We start from the raw sequence: 20,130 nt of genomic DNA, 5'->3' as shown, positions 1-20,130 counted from the left end.
TCGGGAATCTTTCATGATTTCACTGTCTGCTTTTTTAGGACAGATTTTTACCTGTACTGTAGTATTTGTACACTGTGATATTGTTACTTTCAGATATTTGAATTACCTAAAAAACTAAAATTGAGGCATATACCTCTGAAGAGGCCCAACAGTCCCATTAAATCCAATCAAGCTGCATTCATTTACACACTCATAGATATCACCTCCTATGATGTGCCAGATTTTCTTTTCATTAAGAACCATGAATTATTCTCTGGAAAATTGGGAAAAAATGCCATATCTCACAATGTTAATGAAACTGATAAAGGTGATGGTGCCTTTATTTGGATCTGCACCAAAATTCAAATAGTTCTTTCATGACCCATGTCCCATCCCTCCAACAAGTTTAGTGGAAATCTGTTCAGTAGTTTTTGTGTAATCCTGCCAACAAAAAACAACATGTGGTGAAAACATGATGTCCTTGGTGGAGTTAATAATCATAATGAAAACCAAATTTACTGTATTTTCTGAAATTTGGTTACATTGATTAAAGACCAAGACAAAACTTTCATTACAAAAATCTCATGAATGATTGACAGCAGTTTCTTCGCCTGTGTGCACATTTATTTACTTCACTGTCAAATCCACACCTCGAGATTATAGAGATATTTGGATTTAAGTCACTACAAATATGTAAACATGATTCAGCAAAAACAAATATGTATTTTCACTTTCAATTTCTGAAACCTTTGAAGTTAAACATTGGATTTTTCATCTCAGATATATTGTTACAGGAAGTTAGGTTTGGATCAGATAACAGAAACATCAGGACACCTGAGCATAGAGCCAAGTAGTAAATACCTTTAAACTAAAAAGCTCCGGCCCCTGTTTACTGTCAAAACCATGCAACTGAAAACTGGCTCGCTCTTACACCCATGACCCAAATGGAAAATGGTAAAGACCCACCCACAAGCCAGTGTGCTGTGTGGGCCACATCTGGCCCGTGTCCAACATAATGCAACTTCCTGTGCAATCACCAGGCTGTGTGTTCACTACACCTGGTTCGTAAGCAACAGGCTGCAGCGTTAAAAGCCAAGAAACCACAACCAGCGTGAACGTGTGTTTCTACGCAGCCAAACATTTCACCCATACAACATCATGACGTATAAGTCCAAAACTCCTGCTCCTACCTGGTAAGACAAATGACCCACCGCTCAACAAGGACACCTATAGGGACATATTTGGTGTCCTACATTCTACAGGGCTCCTACAAGTGTGGTCCTTTAAGTCAGCAGTATGACTCACTACTATTTGACTTGAACGTTTCGTACAGGCTCTCTGGATGTGCTCCTTTGAAAAAACACTCGATGGTTGATGATCACTCAGAATAACTGAGCTCACCGTGGGACTGGCCTGGAGCAGCCACAGATTCCCACGACCCCTCCTCCACCACACACACACACACACAGACACACACACACACACGGGGCTGCACAGGCGCTCAGGCAGTGAGGAAACAGAGGCAGAGCAGCTTTGCACCACTTTTTTACTGAGACTGTTATTTACTATAAAAGCTTCACTTCAGCAGCAGCAGCAGCCGCACTGGAAAGACGAGGAAGAAGAGCAGCGTCTTCATCCGAGGAGGAACGAGGTGAGAGAAGAAGTGTGGATGTAAGAATCAAAGTGTTGGAGAAGAAGAAGAAGAAGAAGAAGAAGAAGAAGAAGAAGAAGAAGAGGAAGAAGAAGAAGAAAAAAAAGACGCACACGGCGGAGTGGGAGGAAAAACGCAACTCAGCCTGATTTATCTCGATGATGCCGAGGATCCAGTTTCTGCTTCGGATTCACGTCCACAACAAGGCAAGTACCCGACGTGATCGCTCACTGGCCGCGTTCACACGTTCACATAACAAGACACTGATCTGCAGTGAATCAAGCCATGAATTTAAAGAGGAGCCGCATTAAAGATTCATGCGTAAAAGCGCATGTGAAATGTGACTGTTGGATCAGCCGGTGTGTCGGAGGAGGGAATCAAACAGTGAGTTGAGTTGGGGGCAGTTATTGTACTAACGTGACTCCATTTATTCTCTCCCCTTTAAATGACTGCAGCGAGACAGTGGAGTGAAGTGACAGGGTCCTGTCGGGTTTGATTCCCCTGATGGGGACATGAGAGGTTCAGGAGCAGTTCAGAGGAGGAGATGGTTGAGGAGGGGGGGGGGGGGCTGCAGGGGCAGAGGGGGGCTGGCATCTCATTAACTCGGCCACATGTCTTATTAAAGCAGCTATTTCCTGTTGTGTGCAAAGCAGAGTGAACTATCTTCTCTGTAACACCCCCCTGTACTCTTCATCCTCTCTTCTTCAGAGTGAAGCCAGAGGATGACTGCAGCCAGTCCAGTCTGCAGCCCCGCCTCCTCCCACTCCTCACCTGTCTGCCTCCCAGCATGCCACAGGCACCTGAGGATAGGCAAGGCCCTCCAGACCAAGCTGCCCCTGCGCTCTGCCCCCGGCGTGTGGCTTCTCCTGGGCGTAGTGGTGGTCCTGGTGGGCATGAGCGTGGCAGTGGCGGGCTATGTGTCCGCGGAACCGAAGCCCGTGGGAGGCCGCGGCAGCACCCACGCCGAGAGGATGAAACTGACGGGGCCCGTGGTCATGGGAGTGGGCCTGTTCATCTTCATCTGTGCTGCCACGCTGCTGTACGAGAACCGGGACCAGGAAGTCCTCAAATACGAGACGTCTGACGACCTGGAGGACCTGAAGGGAAGGTACAGCTGGGAGGACTCGCAGGAGCAGCCCAGCTTCGGCTGCCAGGAGCAGTGGGAGTGTAAAGACACAGAGCAGGGATCCTGGGCCGCTCCGGCCCACACACTCCCACTCTCAAACCAGAGCTGGGGGCCTCCTCTTCCTCCTGCTCTGCCTCGCACCAACAGACACAACATCAGCAGCAGCACAACATCTCCGGATGCAGGTGGTGGAGGTAACGAGAAGGTGGACATAAAGGAGGAGGAGAAGGAGGGAGGGTCAACCCTACTGGCCCGAGTCTTGCACCACCAGGAACCGACTCCTCACCCACCTTCCCCCTGCCTGTCCGTCTCCCACTCCTCCGTCTACTCGGACTCCTGCAACTCCAGTGAGATCCACTTCAACATACGGACAGACTCTCCTCTGCCGCATCAACACTGAACCCCCCCACTGGTTCAGCTTCTACCGTCTCATGAAACATGCATGACGAGACGCATTCTAAAGTTTTCATGTGCAGACGCAGACTATGCATTCCTCAATAAACTCACGAAGCGTGAGCTCGTACGGTTTAGTCCCTTCGAGGGGCACGGAGGCTCTGAGTCACTGTCTGGGAAGGTTTTACTTTTTTTTTTACCCCACATGGTTCCCTGACTCACTCGCATTTAAAAGATTGGAGCTACGCTGTTTGATGTCAACTCAGCATCTTGTACGTCTTTGATCGCACCCGTGCCCGAGAATCCTTAAAGCCACTGCTTTTCTGACCATATTTGGACGCAAGGAGGTTTGCTGAAAAGTTATTTGGGTGCCACACTCAACTCTTGGCTTTCCCTCTTTCCCTCTCTCACACACACACACACACACACACACATCCCTGCTGAGGTACAGCGTCTACATTTCTTTGCTTAAGAGGTTCACTGAAGAGGATGAGCTAGATTAGGGCTCAAATGAGTCTTTATCTAATCTCACACACACTGTAATCTGCTCTTTATCTGAGGAAATTGCGTCTCAGTATAAACAAGAGAAACACACACACACACACAGAGGCCACACTCCTCTCACTCCACACCTACAGCCCCGCTATAAATACCAGCTGATGCTTTGTACACATGCAAGTGTGGACTCCACTTCTTGTTTTTTTGTTTTACAGTAATTCAAAACATTTTTGTGATTCCCACTGCTCAGCTGCTCAGTTTTCTCGAGCGTGGCGAGGCGAAAATCTTCAAGAGTTTGGAGAGAGAAAAAGAAAAGAGCAAAATCTGGTGAGGCTGGGATGAGTTATTCCTGACGCAGCGCAACTGAGAAACGCTGTCCTCTCTCCCACCATCACGACCTTTCATCTCCTCTCTCTTCATCATCATCGCTTTCCTACGCTTTATTCAAATCCTCCTCAATCCTCCTGCTGCAAAGAAAGAGAAAATAGGGCACAAAAACAATGCAGAGGGAAAAATGTTATCAGGGAAAATTAAGCCAAATGAGCGTGTTTGAACAGTCGGAGGGGTACGCAGGGGTTAGGGTTTCAGGATTTTAATTATCACCAGCATTTTCTCCTGCAGCCTCTAATTACACCGGGGATCAGTGTGAAGGTTTTTATAGGTGCTTCAGGACTGCAGAGTATTTCCTTGTTGTTCGGGCCCATGCTGGGATCCTGCCATCCAGATGACGAGCGAGACTGAAGTGTACAGTCATTTGCAGCCACACATTTTGCTCACTAAAAACATCACCCCTCACCCACACACACACACACACACACACACACACACACACACACACACACACACACACACGGTGGAGGGTTTTGTGTAGGTGCAGTGAACATGTATATTTCAGTGGCAGGGATGATTTGGAGAGACGTGTGTGAATCCTGCAACGAGCTGCAAGCAGAGTCCTCCGCTCTCATCGCTTGGAGGAGCAGCTCCCTCCTCGCCCTCACTCACACATACAACAGTTCTCAGTGTGACATCATGTGAAGCAGTGGTGGATCTAGGATTCCTTAGAATTAAGGGGCCATAAAGGGGCCACAATTTACTCAGAGGGGGCAATTATAGGTCCAACATCCACGCACAAGTCCTGATTCAGAAAGGTGCACACTGAAGTCATTCCTTGTTTACTGTTTGCTCTATGGCTTTGATTCAAAGCCACACATCTTTGAATATATTTGAAAATTGCTCCTTGTTCAAGCACATCATGTTCTTCAAAAAATCTTAGAAATATGTTATTTTCTTTAAATCAAATTGTCATATTTGTTGTTTGTATTGTTAGGTTATAAAAAGAAAAAGACTTGTCAGAACCGTGGTACTACAGGGGCTAATCAGATTTCATCTTGGGCCAGTGCCCCCCTGGTCCCACCCCTGGATCCGCCACTGATGACAGAAACATAATGGATTGTTGAGCTGAAGCTGATGTTTTCATTACCGATTAACCTGCAAATAATTTCCTGGATTACTGTCATTTGTTTTTGTCTTCACTCAGTCAGAGTTCTGCAATAAACCCAACATTCATTCAGGTTCTAATGTCCAGTTTGTTTTGAAACTGTTTTATCTCGACTACACACTCTCATGTTGGAGGCTGCAGTTTGTGTTGACGGCTGATATGATAGAGCTCCATGGTGGTGGAAGCTGTGACCACTGTGGTGAATGAGGGCTTTCACCACATTTGATTATTTTATTCACCCCATTCATATCAGTGAGGATCGATGGAAAAACAAACACCTCTTTGTATAATGCAGCAAGTTTAACAACTACATTCTCCACTATGAAGGTTGTCAGAAAAGAAATGGCGCCCTAGCATTCAGATTGTTACCACTGCCGAGGTTATGTTTCAACCCGTCTGTTGTTTTGTTGGTTGGCGTTTGTTTGTGAGCAAGATAATGCAATTACCAGACGGATTACCCTGAAACTTGGAGGAAGGAAGAGTCTGGGGCAACTGTGGATCCGGATCAGGGGCGGATCCAGGAACACTTCTGAAATAATGGATCCTGATAATGTTATATTCAGGGGACTGATATTTATGAGTGTGTGCAATTTGGTGTAGATCCAAATAAAAATCCAAACATCAACAAAGTTGAATGGAACTTGTCTTGGTGAGCTGACCCAAGCATGGAGAAGAAAATCCACACTCACTAAAAATACATTGTAGACTGTGAAAAACATCAATAAAATCCGAGCCCTTAAAAAGAAAAGAAAAAAATCCTAAAAAACAATTTGAAGTCAAAGTGAAAATGAATAAAACCAATGTTTCAATAAATTAAACTTCAATGTATAAAATATTTATCGGCCGTGACCCACTAGATAAAGTGCATAGTACAAAAAGAGATCAGCTTTACTGACTGTAATTAATATGATTCATGTTGATTTATATCAAAGTTATTAGAAGTTAACTGAGGTGATGAACTGTCTCTACCTGCTGCAGTTACCATCATTTATACTGATGATCACATTACATTTAGATGTGAACTCTCACAGCATGAATTTCAGTATCTTCACACACCTGCACACATCACTGCAGCAACAGAGAGTTCAGGAAATCTTTAAGGTTCCTCTCCGGCACAGCAGCGTTACATAATTCAGCAACACACGTTTAATGCTGCATTGAGAATATGACTGAATCGAATCCCCTCCTGTGAGAGAACACGCTGTGTGTGAGTGTGTGTGTGTGTGTGTGTGTGTGTGTGTGTGTGAGTGTGTGTGTGTGTGAGTGTGTGTGTGCATTGATACATATCTGAGCAGACGGACAGTAGGCTGTAAGCTGCTTAACCCTGCGCTGACTCAGAAAACATGCAATTTCTGTTCCTTAAGAGGCAGAGGAGCGATCATCAACATTTTTCTTTGTGTAGACAGATGAGAGGCTGAGGATCAACCAGCCTGAAGACGATGCTTTGAAAAAACAGCTTTTTTTTACACCTGTAACAGCAGAAACAGGGATTGGGTTAAGACGTCTACACGACCAGATGGAGGGAGAGAGATATGTTTTCTAACACCACCCTTGTCCACATCTGACATTCAGTAGTTAGTTTTTTTTAGAATCATAGGGACCTTCTTTTAAAATAGCTTAAAAACCAAATGTCATTCCCTGACATTTAAAGAGACATAAAATCCTTCCGGCATCATTACCACACTTCTCTGCTCTCCTCCAAATTGCTGCTGTTTCCCTTCTACTTTGCAGTTATTCACTTTGATCATTAGCAGCTTCTCAGTAGTGTGACCAGCGCAGGGCAAATAGCAGGTGTATTCCTGACTAATCCAATTGCAGTCCATGCTTCCGGTCTCCTCCACAGTCCTCGTGGTGCAATCAATGGAGGAAGCATCACGCTCAGAATGAGAAATCTAATATTCTGTGTTCTCGTCATCACAGCGCTCGCTCCGACTCAAGGTAAGAGGATGTAGTATCAGGGCTATAGATTAAGTGAACTGTAGATAGTACATCTAGATAGTATATCTAGTTATAAAATATTATTTCTACAACAACAACAACTTCTAAAAAACTTTATTAACCTCTGATCGATGAGTTCTTGTTGAGCAACAGTTTTTTGCTGGTTTGGATTAGGATTGAAATTTGAGGACATTTTGGAACGTGACAGCATTTATATCTAGGACACTATACATCATGCATAGATTTAATGAAGAGTTAAATGATTAATTAGGGATAAACAGTATGTGTTAATTCATACCAAATTAATACGCTTCTGGATTTGTGAAATATCAGCAGGGCCATCGTCATATTCTGTTACTTTTTTTATTTCTATGTAACGTGAGTTGATTAAGAGGTGACGTGAAACTCTGCATTTTATTTCATACACTTATTCTCAGTTGATATAAAAATCCACTGCAGTCTACTTTCACTCCTTGAAAAAGTTTGATCTGCAACTAATTTGACCTAATTCATCAAATTATAGAAAATCTTCTTAATTATTCAGGGTCATTATTTGGTTTTTAAAACTTCAGGGAATAGTGGAACTTTTCTCTCTGGCTCAAAGATGTTGCCTTCGAGTGTTGTTTAACCAAATGACCCAAACATTTTCAAGTTAATGTAAAATGAGAAAAAGCAGCAAATCCTCACATTTGAGAAGCTGTGACCATCACATATTCAAACATTTTTCCACTCAAATACATTTTCTATTAATGAATTATTTGCGGCCCTATAAAAAAAAAAACTCCCTTCATTAATGTTATAAAGTTTCTGTGGAAAGTGTTTTGAAGCGATGTTTCATGGTAATTTTAGATGCTGTGGGATAGTCTGCCCTCATTGATCTAAATGAGACAGATTATGTAACACAAAGCAACAGCCCTACATACTAATGTTACATCCTCCGAAATTAATTCAACTGCTTTCGTCAACATGCACCTAATTAACTGGCGGCTGAGCCCAGATTTAGACCATGAGGTGAAAATAAAGAACAGTGCAGAGTCTGTTCTTCCCTCTCAATAAGCCTCACTCCACTCGTCTTATATCTGCTTGTTCACCTGAGCTAGCACGAGCTAACAAGATGAGAGGGGATAAGGATTGTGAGTCTCACTGAAAAACATCTTACGGCCCTGGTGAAAGAGATCAGACCTCTTGCCAGCAGCAGACGATAGCAGCGCTGAAGCCGGCCACATGGCAACAGCATGTGGTCTGACAAACAGGGAATAAGTGCTTGAATGTTGAAATACGCCGCCTTTGTAGTTATTTGAATATTATACAGATGTGTTAAAATGTGCTTAAAATTGCCACTTGCATTTTGAGGAGCAGTGCAGTACGGTGCAGTAAAGTCACAACCCTCCTCCTCCACTGTGGGTTTCTGCCAACGTTTTCTATTAACTCCAGTATCTGCCTGGTTAAATAAAAACACGATGCTGCCCTAAGACTTGGAGCCCTCTCTAAATAACACAAGTCGCCCAGTCAAAGAAACACATTCCAGACTGCTGCGGAATAAACAAAATATTTCCAAGATGATGGAGCGCTCGGCAGAACGTGGCTCATCACTTTGGCTCGGTGCCCTCCAACAGCACGACACTTCCCACATTCAGCAGCCCCTGAATTATAAATGCGTCCAACAAGATATTACATGAACGCTTGGAAATCTGAATAATCCAAAGCATTTTATCCTTTAACCTGACATGCAGTGTTAATGACTGTATATTCTCTGGTATCCTTATTTTTGCATGTCTTTTAAATTGTCATGTTTAATATTGTTTTATCTGCTGTTGTTTTTTTATCTTGCTTTCTATGCCACAGATCTCCTGTGCAGCAGGTTTAATGGGGTTACATAATGCTTACAATAAATAGATACACCTGTATCTGTATCTGTAGATAATGAGAATTTAAAGGGACTGTTGGGCCTTGGCAGAGGTTTTCCCTCTACTGAACGATATTCTACTTTTGCTAATTACTTGCTTTTATTTGAGAGTCTCCTGCAGCAATCTGAGCTGTTTTGTGTTGTTCTTTGGGTTCAGGTGAGGAGAACGAGCAAGGAGAGCCGCTCATGGATTCATTTACAGAAGAGGAAGACTATCTGGAGTGTTTCCGCTGCGACCTGGGCTTCTGGGACACCTGCTACACCACCCAAACCAACTGCAGCCTCGGCGAGCGCTGCTTCACAGGCCGAGGGAAGGCAGGTGTGGTGGATAAGAATTTGTATCAATTCATATCTGAGCATTAGAAAGTGTGTCAAGGTTATCAGGGTGAATGCAGTTTATCTTGACACAGAACACCTTCTTATCTCCATAGCGGATGTTCTGGAGGTTAAGACTCTGGGTTGTGTGAAAGCAGAGGAATGCGATGTGGAGACCTCGGTGGAGCTCTTCCCCAACCAAACCGTCTTCGTCATGACCAAACACTGCTGTGACAAACCGTTCTGTAACTCGGCTCCCAAACTTCCTCTCTGTACTCTTTTGTACGTCACTGTGGCTTTTTTAACGACCTGGCACGTCACTGGACCCTCAACGTGATCACAATAAACATTCTACATTTAGTTACTGATCTTAAAAAAAAAAAAAAAAGACGCTGAAGTGATGATGAATGGACTGAGAATTCACCAGCTTTTACAGATTATTTTGTACTGTCTGGTAGACCACTGAATTATTAAACATTACTTGTCATGGCATAAAATGTATTAAAATAGAGTAAATCTGTTTTGTGTCACATTTATTATTCTGAAATGTACAAACAGTACTTACATGGAACAAAACACAAAAGGAAATTGAGCAGGGTTTTTGTAACTGTTAGTGCCACAGTTTATGTACAGTGTGAGTAGATAACTGTATCCAGGGAGAATATCACTTAACGCCCACTCCCAACACCGACTGACCACCACTGAGAACTGAGACCAACTGACCACAGAGCTGCAGAGAAAGGTTTGCAGAGGCAGAACAGTTCAGCTGTGGTTCAGCAGCTCTCCAGCAGAGGGCAGGAGCTCTTCCTTCATGAAGCTCTGCAGATCCAACTCTTTGTCCTCCAGGTTGAGGTTCAGAAACCTCTCCACCACAGACCTGCACCTGTCAGTAGAAATAGACATGCACACATGTAACCTGTCTGTAACACACACATGCTTAAGACATGCACACGCAATGCTCTCTAGTGTGGGCTTTGATTAGTCTTTCTGTGCAGTCAAAGTTTAACTAACCTGTTTGCCTGCTCATCTGTTGAAGCTTTGTCAATGCGTTTAATGGGTCTTCCTGTCCTGTAAAGTTCAGACACCTGAAGAAGAACACACCCCCCAGCAGTCAGCCTATCACAGCATAATTCTGTGTACCACTGTGTGTGTGTACGTGTGTGTGTGTGTTTACCTCCACTCCTCTTTGTACAAGACTAACTGGCAGGCCTGCCAGAGTGGCGATGTTGGCAGCATAGCTGGAGTGACAGATCCCTTCTTTCAACTGGTACAGAAACACCAACTCATCCCCATCCACTGCTGTCTCTAGAGTCTAACACACGCACACACACACACACACACAAACAAACAAAATTAGACACTTATAAATATTACACTTATACTGATGCAAAACATATCTGAAATGAAGACATGGTTTACATCAGTAGATGATGGTTATTTGGAAGTCTCATTATTCTGCAGCAAATTATTTTGACCTCGTTGAACATATCATAGAAACACTGCTGCATATAGTGTGAGCTGGGCTGATGTGTCCGTCAGTACCAGGAGAGACAGCAGGGCAGAGGAGGGTAGAAGGCCCAGCTGCAGCAAACTGTGGAAGTTAGTAGCCAACAGGACGTGAGGAACGTCCACTGGAGCTTTCCTCAGCCAGTGAGACATGGATGCAGCCAGCAGCGACAGCCCGTCCACCTGTAGGGGGACATGACACGGTTTCTGAACAAGGAGGAAGCTGCTGTGGGTCAAAGTCTTCAGTCTTAATTCAGGTTAAGCTCTTTACTCAAACCCTTTATAGACTGACATTGAGTTGTTGCCACAGATAAACAAATGAACAGGACTGTCCTGTGTGTTGGTCTGTGGATGAAGAGAAACACACACCAGATGTTCCCCTTTCTCTTTCACTCAGTTTGTTTTTGGGAGTTGCATTATTTGTGCTCTTTGTTCAGCTTGTTGTTGGCAAGATTATTGTTCATTTCGAGTCATGATTGTAACATCTCCTGAGGGAAATATCTGGCTCCTCAGCACTTAAATGTTCCTCTGTTCACCAGGTGGTTTCTAACTGCGTCTGTCTGTCATTGTTTTCATGTTGTTTTTCATCTCTTACATCGACATAATAAAAATAACAATCATAGCCATTTTAACTTCTTGTCATTTTCATCGATGAACTGGGACCCGTGACAGAAATTATTAAACCTAAACTGGCGATTTTATTGTGATGTTTTTGTTTGGCCTCTGCCTCCCAAGCCTCTTTTTTTTCTTCTTCAGGCAAATAAAATTGGTTTGGACTTTGGCTGTCCCTCTCCAGAGGGGAATTTCAGACAGTGATGGAGGACAGAGAACATAATGACACTCTGAGTGTACACTTGCTAGTATTTAGCAGCAAATATGCTCCAATTACCAAAAATAAAGTATATTATAAATCATAAAACCAACACAGCAGCCATTTCAAATAGCTGTTATAACATTCTATACATGTTGCTTTCACAACATTCAAAACGTAATCATTACTTTCCTGCTAAAACCGAAAAAGAATTCCCCTATTTAGCTTATATAAGTATATTTTGAGTAAATTCAAGTACACACATTCAATAATTTACCTATAACATCTCATAATTGATTAATAAGCAGCTGTGTTCATTAATTTATTCGTCAACAGCTATTCACAGTAGACGTTTTACTTGTTGACAAATACTTTACATCTATGAACACTTCAAATATTCTTATATGTGCTTACAAACACTAAACAGAGGCACGGGAAGTAAAGTGTTACTTCCCTCGCCTGTAGATGGCACACATCAACACTTCTATAACTGCAGGTCTGAACAGCTGCTGCTAAGTGGCACATGGTGAACTGACCCGCGGGTGTGTTCATGATGTAGCTCTGAATGGGATAATATTGTCTGGGATTGTTTTCAGGTGCCTCACATTAATGACACTGTGCGTCCTTGTTATGTGCATACATGTGTTTCTAATTCACAGAGTGCTGGAACAAGTTGGTTCTCACTGTGTTAGTTCCTTTTCCAAATTCATCGATGAGAACTAATGAGTTGCCAGTACTGCAGTTGAGAGCCTGGGCCATCTGGAGAATAAAGACACAAACAGTTATAGTAGACTACATTTGTGTGTGTGTGTGTGTGTTGCAGTTATAGACACTGGTTGCGTAATTTTTAATTTCTCGATAGGTGGACAGTGGGAGGTGGGGACTGTATTCCTGGAAGTTCATGTCTTTTATTTTACACACACACACGCATATCCACATTGTAGACAAAGTTTGCGTACATAGAAGTGTATGTGTCAATATGTGTATGTTTGTGAGTCTGTGTGTGTGTGTTTGATACCTGGTTGAGGTCAATCATGAAGGTGCTGAGGCCCACGGACACAGACTCTCTGCTCTGCATGCGGGTGAAGATCCCATCCACCAGACCGATCTCCGCCTCCTTCGCCGGCACGTTTGAACCAATCAGAGCCATGAACACAATCAGACCAGCCTGCCACAGTCAAATCAGATAAAAAAGAAGTTACAGGTAAGGAGCCAAACAACATTTTAACTGAGGTTCTAGACCCGAAAGACATACTGGTCTGCCGATGCCAAGCTAAAGTTAGACCGTCTGGAATTGTGAACTATATATCTTTTACATCATGACATGACAGTTGTCATTATCTATCAGCATGCTCAGGTAACTAGTATCTTAAGTGCAACTACTGGTGCTGAAGAAACATAATGAAAGCTATTTCTAGGTAATTATGCATTTTTTTCTGTAAATTAAGTTTTTGTCACTGTTTTTTAATTATTACTTTTGCTTTAAAATCAATGACAAAGCAATTTGATGTAAACAGGAAACTGGAGTACATACACAGTGAGTCAAATACAGAGATGTTAAAACACTGTCGCTGATTCTGCAGTGAAATAACACAAACAGTTGAGTATGACTGATTTAGAAGCAGTTTATTATCATCCTTGTTACTGAGATGATAAACCTTGTACAGACAGATATTTTATGACTGTCTTACCTGTTTGAGGTAGATGCTCTTGCCAGATGAGTTGGGTCCTGTGATGATCTTGACTCTGCCCTGCGACTCTGTGCTCTGGAAGGAGTTGTCCACAAACACAGGGGCGCACAGCTCCAACAGTGGATGTCTGGAAAGCGATTGAAAAATATACTCAATGTAGATTTTTGTGTTGTAACAATAATTTACATATCACGTGTGAGTGCCTATACCTGCCCTGTGTGATTGTTATGCTCCTGTGGCTGGTAAGCTTAGGTGAGGTATAGCCATACTCCTGGGAGGCGCTGCTCATAGCCATCAGACAGTCGAGCTCTGCAGCGAGATCCAGGACCTACACAACACAACACAACACAACACATTAAACATGCTGAATGCTGTAAAAAGAGGGCTTCTTACCAGAGACAAACAGTGACAGGTGATGCAAGAGTAATAAAGAGGAAGCTGTATATTTAATCATGTGATTTAAACTGTGGTGAAATTATAAAAAATGTAAACATTCTGAGCAAATGCACCACAGAGAAGCACATTGTGTTACTGCAGAGACTAACCAGTATGAGGGTGGTGAGTGTGAGTGTTTCATTCTCCATAGAGAGATTTGGCTGAAAAACCAGTTTAACAAAGCTCAATAAGTTTAAAATCCAATGAGTCTATAATGTAATAAAGCTGTTAAATTTTAGTATAAACCACAATCTGCCCAAAAGCAAGGACATTCTTACCACAGCTAAAATATAAAAAAAATAAACAATAATTTGTCATCTGCCCTCAATGATAATAACATTAGCAGTTGCATCATGAAATATCCACACATCAACAATGAGGCAAATATCTTAGCACTTAAAAATGACCTTTTAATGGGTTCGAGGCCTGTTTCATAATCAAAATGAACAACATATCCCAACTGAGGGAAACACAGTCAATCATAACAAAATCCGCCTACGCACGTTAACAAAATTACTTTCACACCAACAGTCATTTTGTCAGAGTCCTGTTTAAACACTTCAAGTGGACAGTGAATCACACCAACCTTGTAGAGGGAGCTGCTCCTCTCCAGGATTGTGTTTTGCAGTTGTGTCATCACTGCCGTCTCCATGTCTGAGAAAAGGGGAAGTGGACCATCTGGGACTAGAAATCTATTGTATATCTCCGCCGACCACTGCAGTTTCAGTCTATATACATTTTTTTCATACTCATATGAAGAGACCATGACCTTTGACCTGTCACCACTGGTATCCAATCTGTTCAAGTGACAACCGGTCGAAATTTAAGTGAACATTTGTGCCAAATTTAAAGAAACTCCTTAAAGGCGTTTTTGAAATATTGTGTTCACAAGAATGGGACGGACATAACTAAAACATAATGCCTCCAGCCACTCGTTGTCTTTGGCAAGGGGGCATAAACATATCTTGGATAGTCTGCAGTGATTGGTGTAAATCTGAAAGGGAGAAAGTCAAAGACCTCTGATGTCACAGTGCAGGTCTCCCAGGAGGTGGTCTAACTCCTTGGTTCTCTGGCTGCGGTAGTGCAGACGGTCCTCTGAGAGAAACTAGGTCACACACACACACACACACACACACACACGGTATAAACACTGATAATGCAGATGATAAAAACATGAGCGATTTCGTCAGTTTTAAAAACACGAACAAATAAGACAAAATCAGAAACACACCATAAAATCAAGACCCTCTATCTCAAAATCCTCCCTCTCCACCATACTGGGCAGGCGAGGAACAGAGAGCAGGAATCCAATCTGTAAAGAGAGATAACTATGGTATATGAGCACTCATATACAGTATATAGAGCTCTAGGTAAACAGGGTTTTCCTCATATCTGAGAGATATGACTCCCGCAACCAACATGCAGACAAAAGGCAGAAAACGAAATAAAAATGTAATTGTTGAACAGATGCAGCATGTAGCAGTGTAGATATAAAGATTAGACCAGAGGGATGTAGATGACGCAACAGGAGGGGATGCGAGCCTCCAGATGCTCCAGCTCTCTTCTGGCGACATCTGTCAGGAAGTCAGACAATCCCATCATCCTCCTCTTCTCTGACAGAGGGAGATAGTGTAATTAGGAGTTCATGTTAAAGTCACACAGGCCCACAAACTAAACTAAACACTTCTCTGTACTCACTCTCATCTATAGCTGGGTCCACATTTGGTTTGATGGTGAAGCGGTTCTCTGCGATGCTGGCTTCGAAATCCACCTGCATGTCCCAATTCAGAGATGGACTCAAACTCATTAATGAACAATAAATACTCTTTTATTTTTTTTATCGGCATGAACAACCAATTAGAAAATAATAATAAAACTTTGTTACCTTTCCTTAAATTCCGGGACTATCATACAGAAGCTACGAAATCCGGATAAAGTAATCAACCAATTTTCTGTAATTGAAATGTAATTAATCCTAAACTCACAACTCGGCTGATGACGGAGGAGATGTGGTGGAGGTCATCGGAGAAGCCCTCACTGATTTCACGAAAGAGCTGAATGGATTGAGGCAGGTGCCGCACTGTGTCCCTGATACACACTGTACTGTACACCGTCTGACAATCACACACAGACACAACATTTTGTTCACATTCAATATAGCTTGTCACATTAAAATGCATGTTAACACTGCAGCTCCAACCTTGTAGAGACCTTGCCAGTCAGTCACTTTGGTGTGAGAGAGGGACATCCTGCGCAGAAGAGTCTAACACACACACACACACACACACACACACACACACACAATGACACGTGGTGTTAATGTACTGGTAGTGACGCATTTGGTTAAGTGCTAAATAGTCACAGATGTGAAGAAATGGAAATGGAAATGGAAATTTGCTCAGAGCTGTTACTGGTATGTTTCTGATGTTGCGTAGCGAAGACTGCAGGGTGCTCTGGACGTCTGAGTTCTGAGGCGATGAGAAGAAACGTATCACTTCCTGTCTCCTGTGTAAAACAGCCAGGTCCCGTGTCGGCCTCAGAAACCACTGGCTGACAGAAGAAAGGACATTTCAACTTATAGTAAATGAAAATTGTACAAACTCACAACCTTCAAATATTACCATATCGGCCCAGAATTTGTTGTGTACTCAAATATGATTGTGTAAAGAAAGACTGAAGATTTACATGAATGTACATTCCCACAGTGATTGTAGCATGAAAATAAAACCACCATAAAATAATCACAATAAAAGTATATATAACAACAAAATTAAATTTAGTTTTTGTCATACAGTATATTTACATAATAATTTTAGCCGTGCAAACAGTTATTTATATTTGGTATTATTGCTTTTTATGCATGATGTAGAGCACATTGAATTTCCCCTATTTATTCACGTGTGTGACTGGAATGAGTTGTTTCTCACCGGAGCAATCTGGAGCCAAACTTACACCTACAGCGATTTAGTATACCTGTATTAAACAGTTATAAATGATAGTTGTTAGACATGGTTACAGAAGCTAGAGAATAAATTAAACATTGATATGAAACTGCATACCATAAAGACTGAGTCCTTCTTTTTCGCCTGAATGCAGCTTGTACACTGATGGATGGAGCTCAGACTTGAAGATCTGCAGTACACTGAAACAATACAAATTCAATGGTTCACACTTCTCCTGTGCTCGCCTGCTTCAGGTTATAACAAACCTGGAACAAGGTATTTCATACAATCTGATGTGATCTATGGTGCACAGCACAATGGGTGCCAATCCACAACATTGAATTAACAATCAAAAAAGTTAAATAAAATACAACACAAATTAAAAGTAAAAGAATACACAATATAAAGAAAAATGAAATTTATAACATAAGAAAAGTCAGTCGAATGTAAAATCTACTGGTTTTCGGTCTCACTGTATATGGATTACGAGCAGCTAATTCAATAAGAGATTCTTGTCAGATTTTTTATAATTATAATATATATAATAAATTCTTGATTATAGATTTGTGATCTGTGCATTCTTACCTGTACGTGTCTCGATCAATATACACCACACCTTTCCTACATTGGGATGAAGCATAAGCAAAAGAGAGATTTTATTTCATTGAAAAAAAAAAATCTTCAGTGTTCTCATTATGAAAAATGTGTAATCACAGTCCTACGTATGTGTGTGTGTGTGTGTATGTGTGTGTGTGTGTGTGTCTGTGTGTGTGTGTGTGTGTGTGCATAGCTACATTAATGTGGGTCTTACAGCGAGTAGGCGTTGAACTGCAGGATAGGAACTCTAACACTGCTGTCTTCCAGTTCCACTCCCACTCTCCTCCTGTCCAGACATTTTAGCAAAGCGCCCACTGTCCTCAGCTACACAAACACACACACACAAACAAAAATGATGGACAGTTTGCAGCCAGCTCCTGCAGTATGATAGGTTGTTGGAGAGGATGATATGTAAACAGCTGGCTCACCATCAGAGGCGAGTCAAAGGAGATGCAAGAGGAGAGGTAGGACATTTTGTCTCTCTCTGAAATGGAAGGCGGAAGAGAAGGAAGATGGGCAGAGAGCAGCCTCTGCTTACTAACCTCCAGACCTGCAACATTCAAATCATGTCATACATTGTGGTAAATCATGCAAATTTTATGCAAAAAAAAATCCTGCCTAAAAATGATGAGAATACTGTTTTGTATGGGTGAGAATCTCTTTACCAAAGTCAACATATGGATAAGTAACCACCTCTGGTTTGTAGTCTGGGTTTGAACCTTGGATATAAAAGAGAGGAAAATGGATGAACTTTAAATAAAAGGTAATTGTCAAAGTTGTGGTTTCACATGATGAAATTGTTACTAAAGTTTGCTCAGAAAAATATTTCTCATATCAGCGTATAATAGTTATACAACCACTAGCTGGCTGCAGTGTCAAGTAACTCCTATCTCATTTAATTGCCTTGACCCAGAAACAACTTGTCTCACGTCATATCAAAACAAAACTCTCTGTGACATTTTTCCGTCTCCCCTTCTCTATGCTAATCACGTCCCAGAGCTCACCCAGTTGTTGCAGGAAGCGGGTCATGCAGCGCTCCTGCTTTGCACTGGTGATGATCACATGGGGACTAACCTCCTGGATAACTAAAAGGAGAAATAAGATGAGGCTGAAGACTTTTAGACTGAAGTGTCTTCAGTCTAAAAGTCTATGATATTTAGACAATGCAGTGCATAAGAAAACATGAACCTGTCTGTTTGAGAAAGGAAGAATATTATTGTGTCTATAACAGGTGTGTTTACCTCTGGCCAGCAGTTGGAGCTCATGGTTGTCAGGCATGTCTATCATATAGTGTAAAGAAGAGTTCTCACTGTTGTAGAAGCAGAGGCCCACTTGTCCATGCTGGGCCAAAACACTGAGTAAAACCTGGAGATATGCAAAACATGTAAGAGTGTGCATCTGACTTCTGCAATTACCCTGCGGGTGAGTGTGACGCCTGAGCTCACTGCAGCTGAGTCTTCCTCCTCTTCATCTCCATTTATGCCTGGCCCATCGAAAACTAGTTCTCCTCCTCCTCCTCCTCTGAAACCTTCCAGTGTTGCCATGAACAGTTTACTCTGCAAAGGACCAGTAAAGTTAGAATAATTAATCATCTACATCAGTTATCGAGTCTACAAAAAGGCACAATATCTTGACCTGCCAAAAAGGCCGGTTCAGTGATTGGCCTCACTTGACGTCACCTTTGAAAAGAGAACAAAGACCAACTTAAAACAGCCCTGTACTTTGAAGGCCTTCCCTTACACAATGTTTTTTACAGACTCAGAAGCTCATTCTTTGAACAACTAAGCCTCAATGTTCTACTGAACCACTAAGAAGATGTTATATTCCAGCAGCGGTCAGATTTCTTCATGAACACTTTTAGTTGTGGGCTGGATCCATGGCAGGTCAGCTGATAATCACGTCATCAAATGGCCTTTTTTATGGTGTTTTCATTATTTTGATGTGCACTGTGAATGTAATGTTTATTGTTAGTTGTCTGCATTTGAAAGCAAATGACTTTCCTCACTGGGAATTTATAAAGGTGTCTAATCCAATCATTTATTTACAGACGGGTAAACGGTGAATCTCACTCAGCTCCGTTATCTGAGGGGACCTGGAGATTCAGGTGAAGAAGTATCTAAACAATTTACACCAGTAAAAGCAGATGTAGCACACGGTAAAAATACTCCATTACAAGGAAAAGCCCTGTATTCAAAATTGTACTGAAGTAAAAGTATATAGTACCACATTGGCAAAATGTACTAACAATCTTAAAGGTAAAAGTACCAATAATTTGTGTTTGTGTTGTTAGTGGACCACTTTAATTGCCATATGAATATAGCCTTTAAATGCCAACTGTGTGGGGCTTATAATGCATCATACCTTATAAACTTTAAACCTCAAATCTTAAACAGAAAATGAACTACTATCTATCTAATCTATCTGAAAAGTATAAGCTAAAAGCTGAGAAAGTTATGAAATGTCATGTAGCAAAGGAACCTGGTAACTAGTAAATAAAGAACTAGTTCCGGGAATTGTACTGAAGAGAAGTACTTGTAAGTAAAAGTACTTATTTTCCTTTCACACAGTCAGTATCATATCATAAGGATAGCTAACATTATAGCCAACCTTAGCTAGCATTAGCTTAACCAATGTGAGCAAGCTAGCCCAGTTTAACCAGAAACAACAGCATTATTAGCTGTATTCATTTAAGTCAGCGGACATATACTCACATGTTGGGTTTGGACTTGTTACAGGAAAGCAAACATGAAGCATTTACAGTTGGTAAACACGACTTTAAACAGAAAGTTAGCTTTAGCTGTAGCGCTGCTTGTTTTCATTTACTGTGCGAGTGGCGCCATTTTC

The 20,130-nt window shown here is 41.9% G+C and overlaps 3 protein-coding genes across 4 annotated transcripts; 2 read left to right on the top strand and 1 right to left on the bottom strand.

Annotated features, from left to right (window-relative positions):
- Positions 1–1,035: 1,035 nt before the first annotated feature.
- On the top strand, positions 1,036–3,159 carry LOC118114332. Its single transcript, XM_047340733.1, has 2 exons — positions 1,036–1,836; positions 2,339–3,159. The coding sequence occupies exon 2, from the start codon at positions 2,353–2,355 to the stop codon at positions 3,154–3,156; it is 804 nt and encodes a 267-aa protein (XP_047196689.1). The 5' UTR covers positions 1,036–1,836; positions 2,339–2,352; the 3' UTR covers positions 3,157–3,159.
- Positions 3,160–6,454: 3,295 nt separating this feature from the next.
- LOC118114333 (sperm acrosome membrane-associated protein 4) lies at positions 6,455–9,824 on the top strand. Its single transcript, XM_035164733.1, has 3 exons — positions 6,455–7,083; positions 9,147–9,308; positions 9,421–9,824. The coding sequence occupies exons 1-3, from the start codon at positions 7,029–7,031 to the stop codon at positions 9,639–9,641; spliced, it is 438 nt and encodes a 145-aa protein (XP_035020624.1). The 5' UTR covers positions 6,455–7,028; the 3' UTR covers positions 9,642–9,824.
- A 12-nt stretch (positions 9,825–9,836) lies between these two features.
- msh5 (mutS homolog 5) lies at positions 9,837–20,130 on the bottom strand. Of its 2 annotated transcripts, XM_035164730.2 has the most exons (26): positions 19,998–20,130; positions 18,732–18,842; positions 18,528–18,651; positions 18,291–18,371; positions 17,952–18,005; positions 17,715–17,836; positions 17,501–17,610; positions 17,275–17,310; positions 16,807–16,889; positions 16,675–16,720; positions 16,159–16,297; positions 15,948–16,010; positions 15,733–15,861; positions 15,446–15,518; positions 15,251–15,360; positions 14,979–15,059; positions 14,765–14,852; positions 14,334–14,401; positions 13,522–13,640; positions 13,313–13,439; positions 12,640–12,789; positions 12,306–12,380; positions 10,847–10,993; positions 10,479–10,616; positions 10,316–10,389; positions 9,837–10,187 (listed from the first exon to the last, which is right to left on the bottom strand). In XM_035164730.2, exons 2-26 carry the CDS (start codon positions 18,828–18,830, stop codon positions 10,067–10,069), a joined length of 2,457 nt encoding a protein of 818 aa, XP_035020621.1. In that variant the 5' UTR covers positions 18,831–18,842; positions 19,998–20,130; the 3' UTR covers positions 9,837–10,066. The 2 variants fall into 2 exon arrangements, with proteins under 2 accessions (XP_035020621.1, XP_035020622.1); XM_035164731.1 differs by lacking the exons at positions 18,528–18,651; positions 19,998–20,130 and having other exon boundaries at positions 18,702–18,822.

This window comes from Hippoglossus stenolepis, chromosome 8 (genome assembly GCF_022539355.2).
Source record: "Hippoglossus stenolepis isolate QCI-W04-F060 chromosome 8, HSTE1.2, whole genome shotgun sequence".
Classification (NCBI taxonomy): domain Eukaryota; kingdom Metazoa; phylum Chordata; class Actinopteri; order Pleuronectiformes; family Pleuronectidae; genus Hippoglossus; species Hippoglossus stenolepis.
The sequence above is the reverse complement of the archived record's forward strand: the minus strand, read 5'-3'. Positions and strand labels throughout refer to the sequence as shown.

Coding starts and splice junctions, on each gene's coding strand:
- LOC118114332 (XM_047340733.1), top strand. CDS start 2,353: ATGACTGCAGCCAGTCCAGTCTGCAGCCCCGCCTCCTCCCACTCCTCA.
- LOC118114333 (XM_035164733.1), top strand. CDS start 7,029: ATGAGAAATCTAATATTCTGTGTTCTCGTCATCACAGCGCTCGCTCCG. Junction 7,084..9,146: donor AGCGCTCGCTCCGACTCAAG/GTAAGAGGATGT, acceptor CTTTGGGTTCAG/GTGAGGAGAACGAGCAAGGA. Junction 9,309..9,420: donor CACAGGCCGAGGGAAGGCAG/GTGTGGTGGATA, acceptor TTATCTCCATAG/CGGATGTTCTGGAGGTTAAG.
- msh5 (XM_035164730.2), bottom strand. CDS start 18,830: ATGGCAACACTGGAAGGTTTCAGAGGAGGAGGAGGAGGAGAACTAGTT. Junction 16,721..16,806: donor AGAAGGACTCAGTCTTTATG/GTATGCAGTTTC, acceptor TGTTTAATACAG/GTATACTAAATCGCTGTAGG. Junction 14,853..14,978: donor TAGAGGGTCTTGATTTTATG/GTGTGTTTCTGA, acceptor TGTGTGACCTAG/TTTCTCTCAGAGGACCGTCT.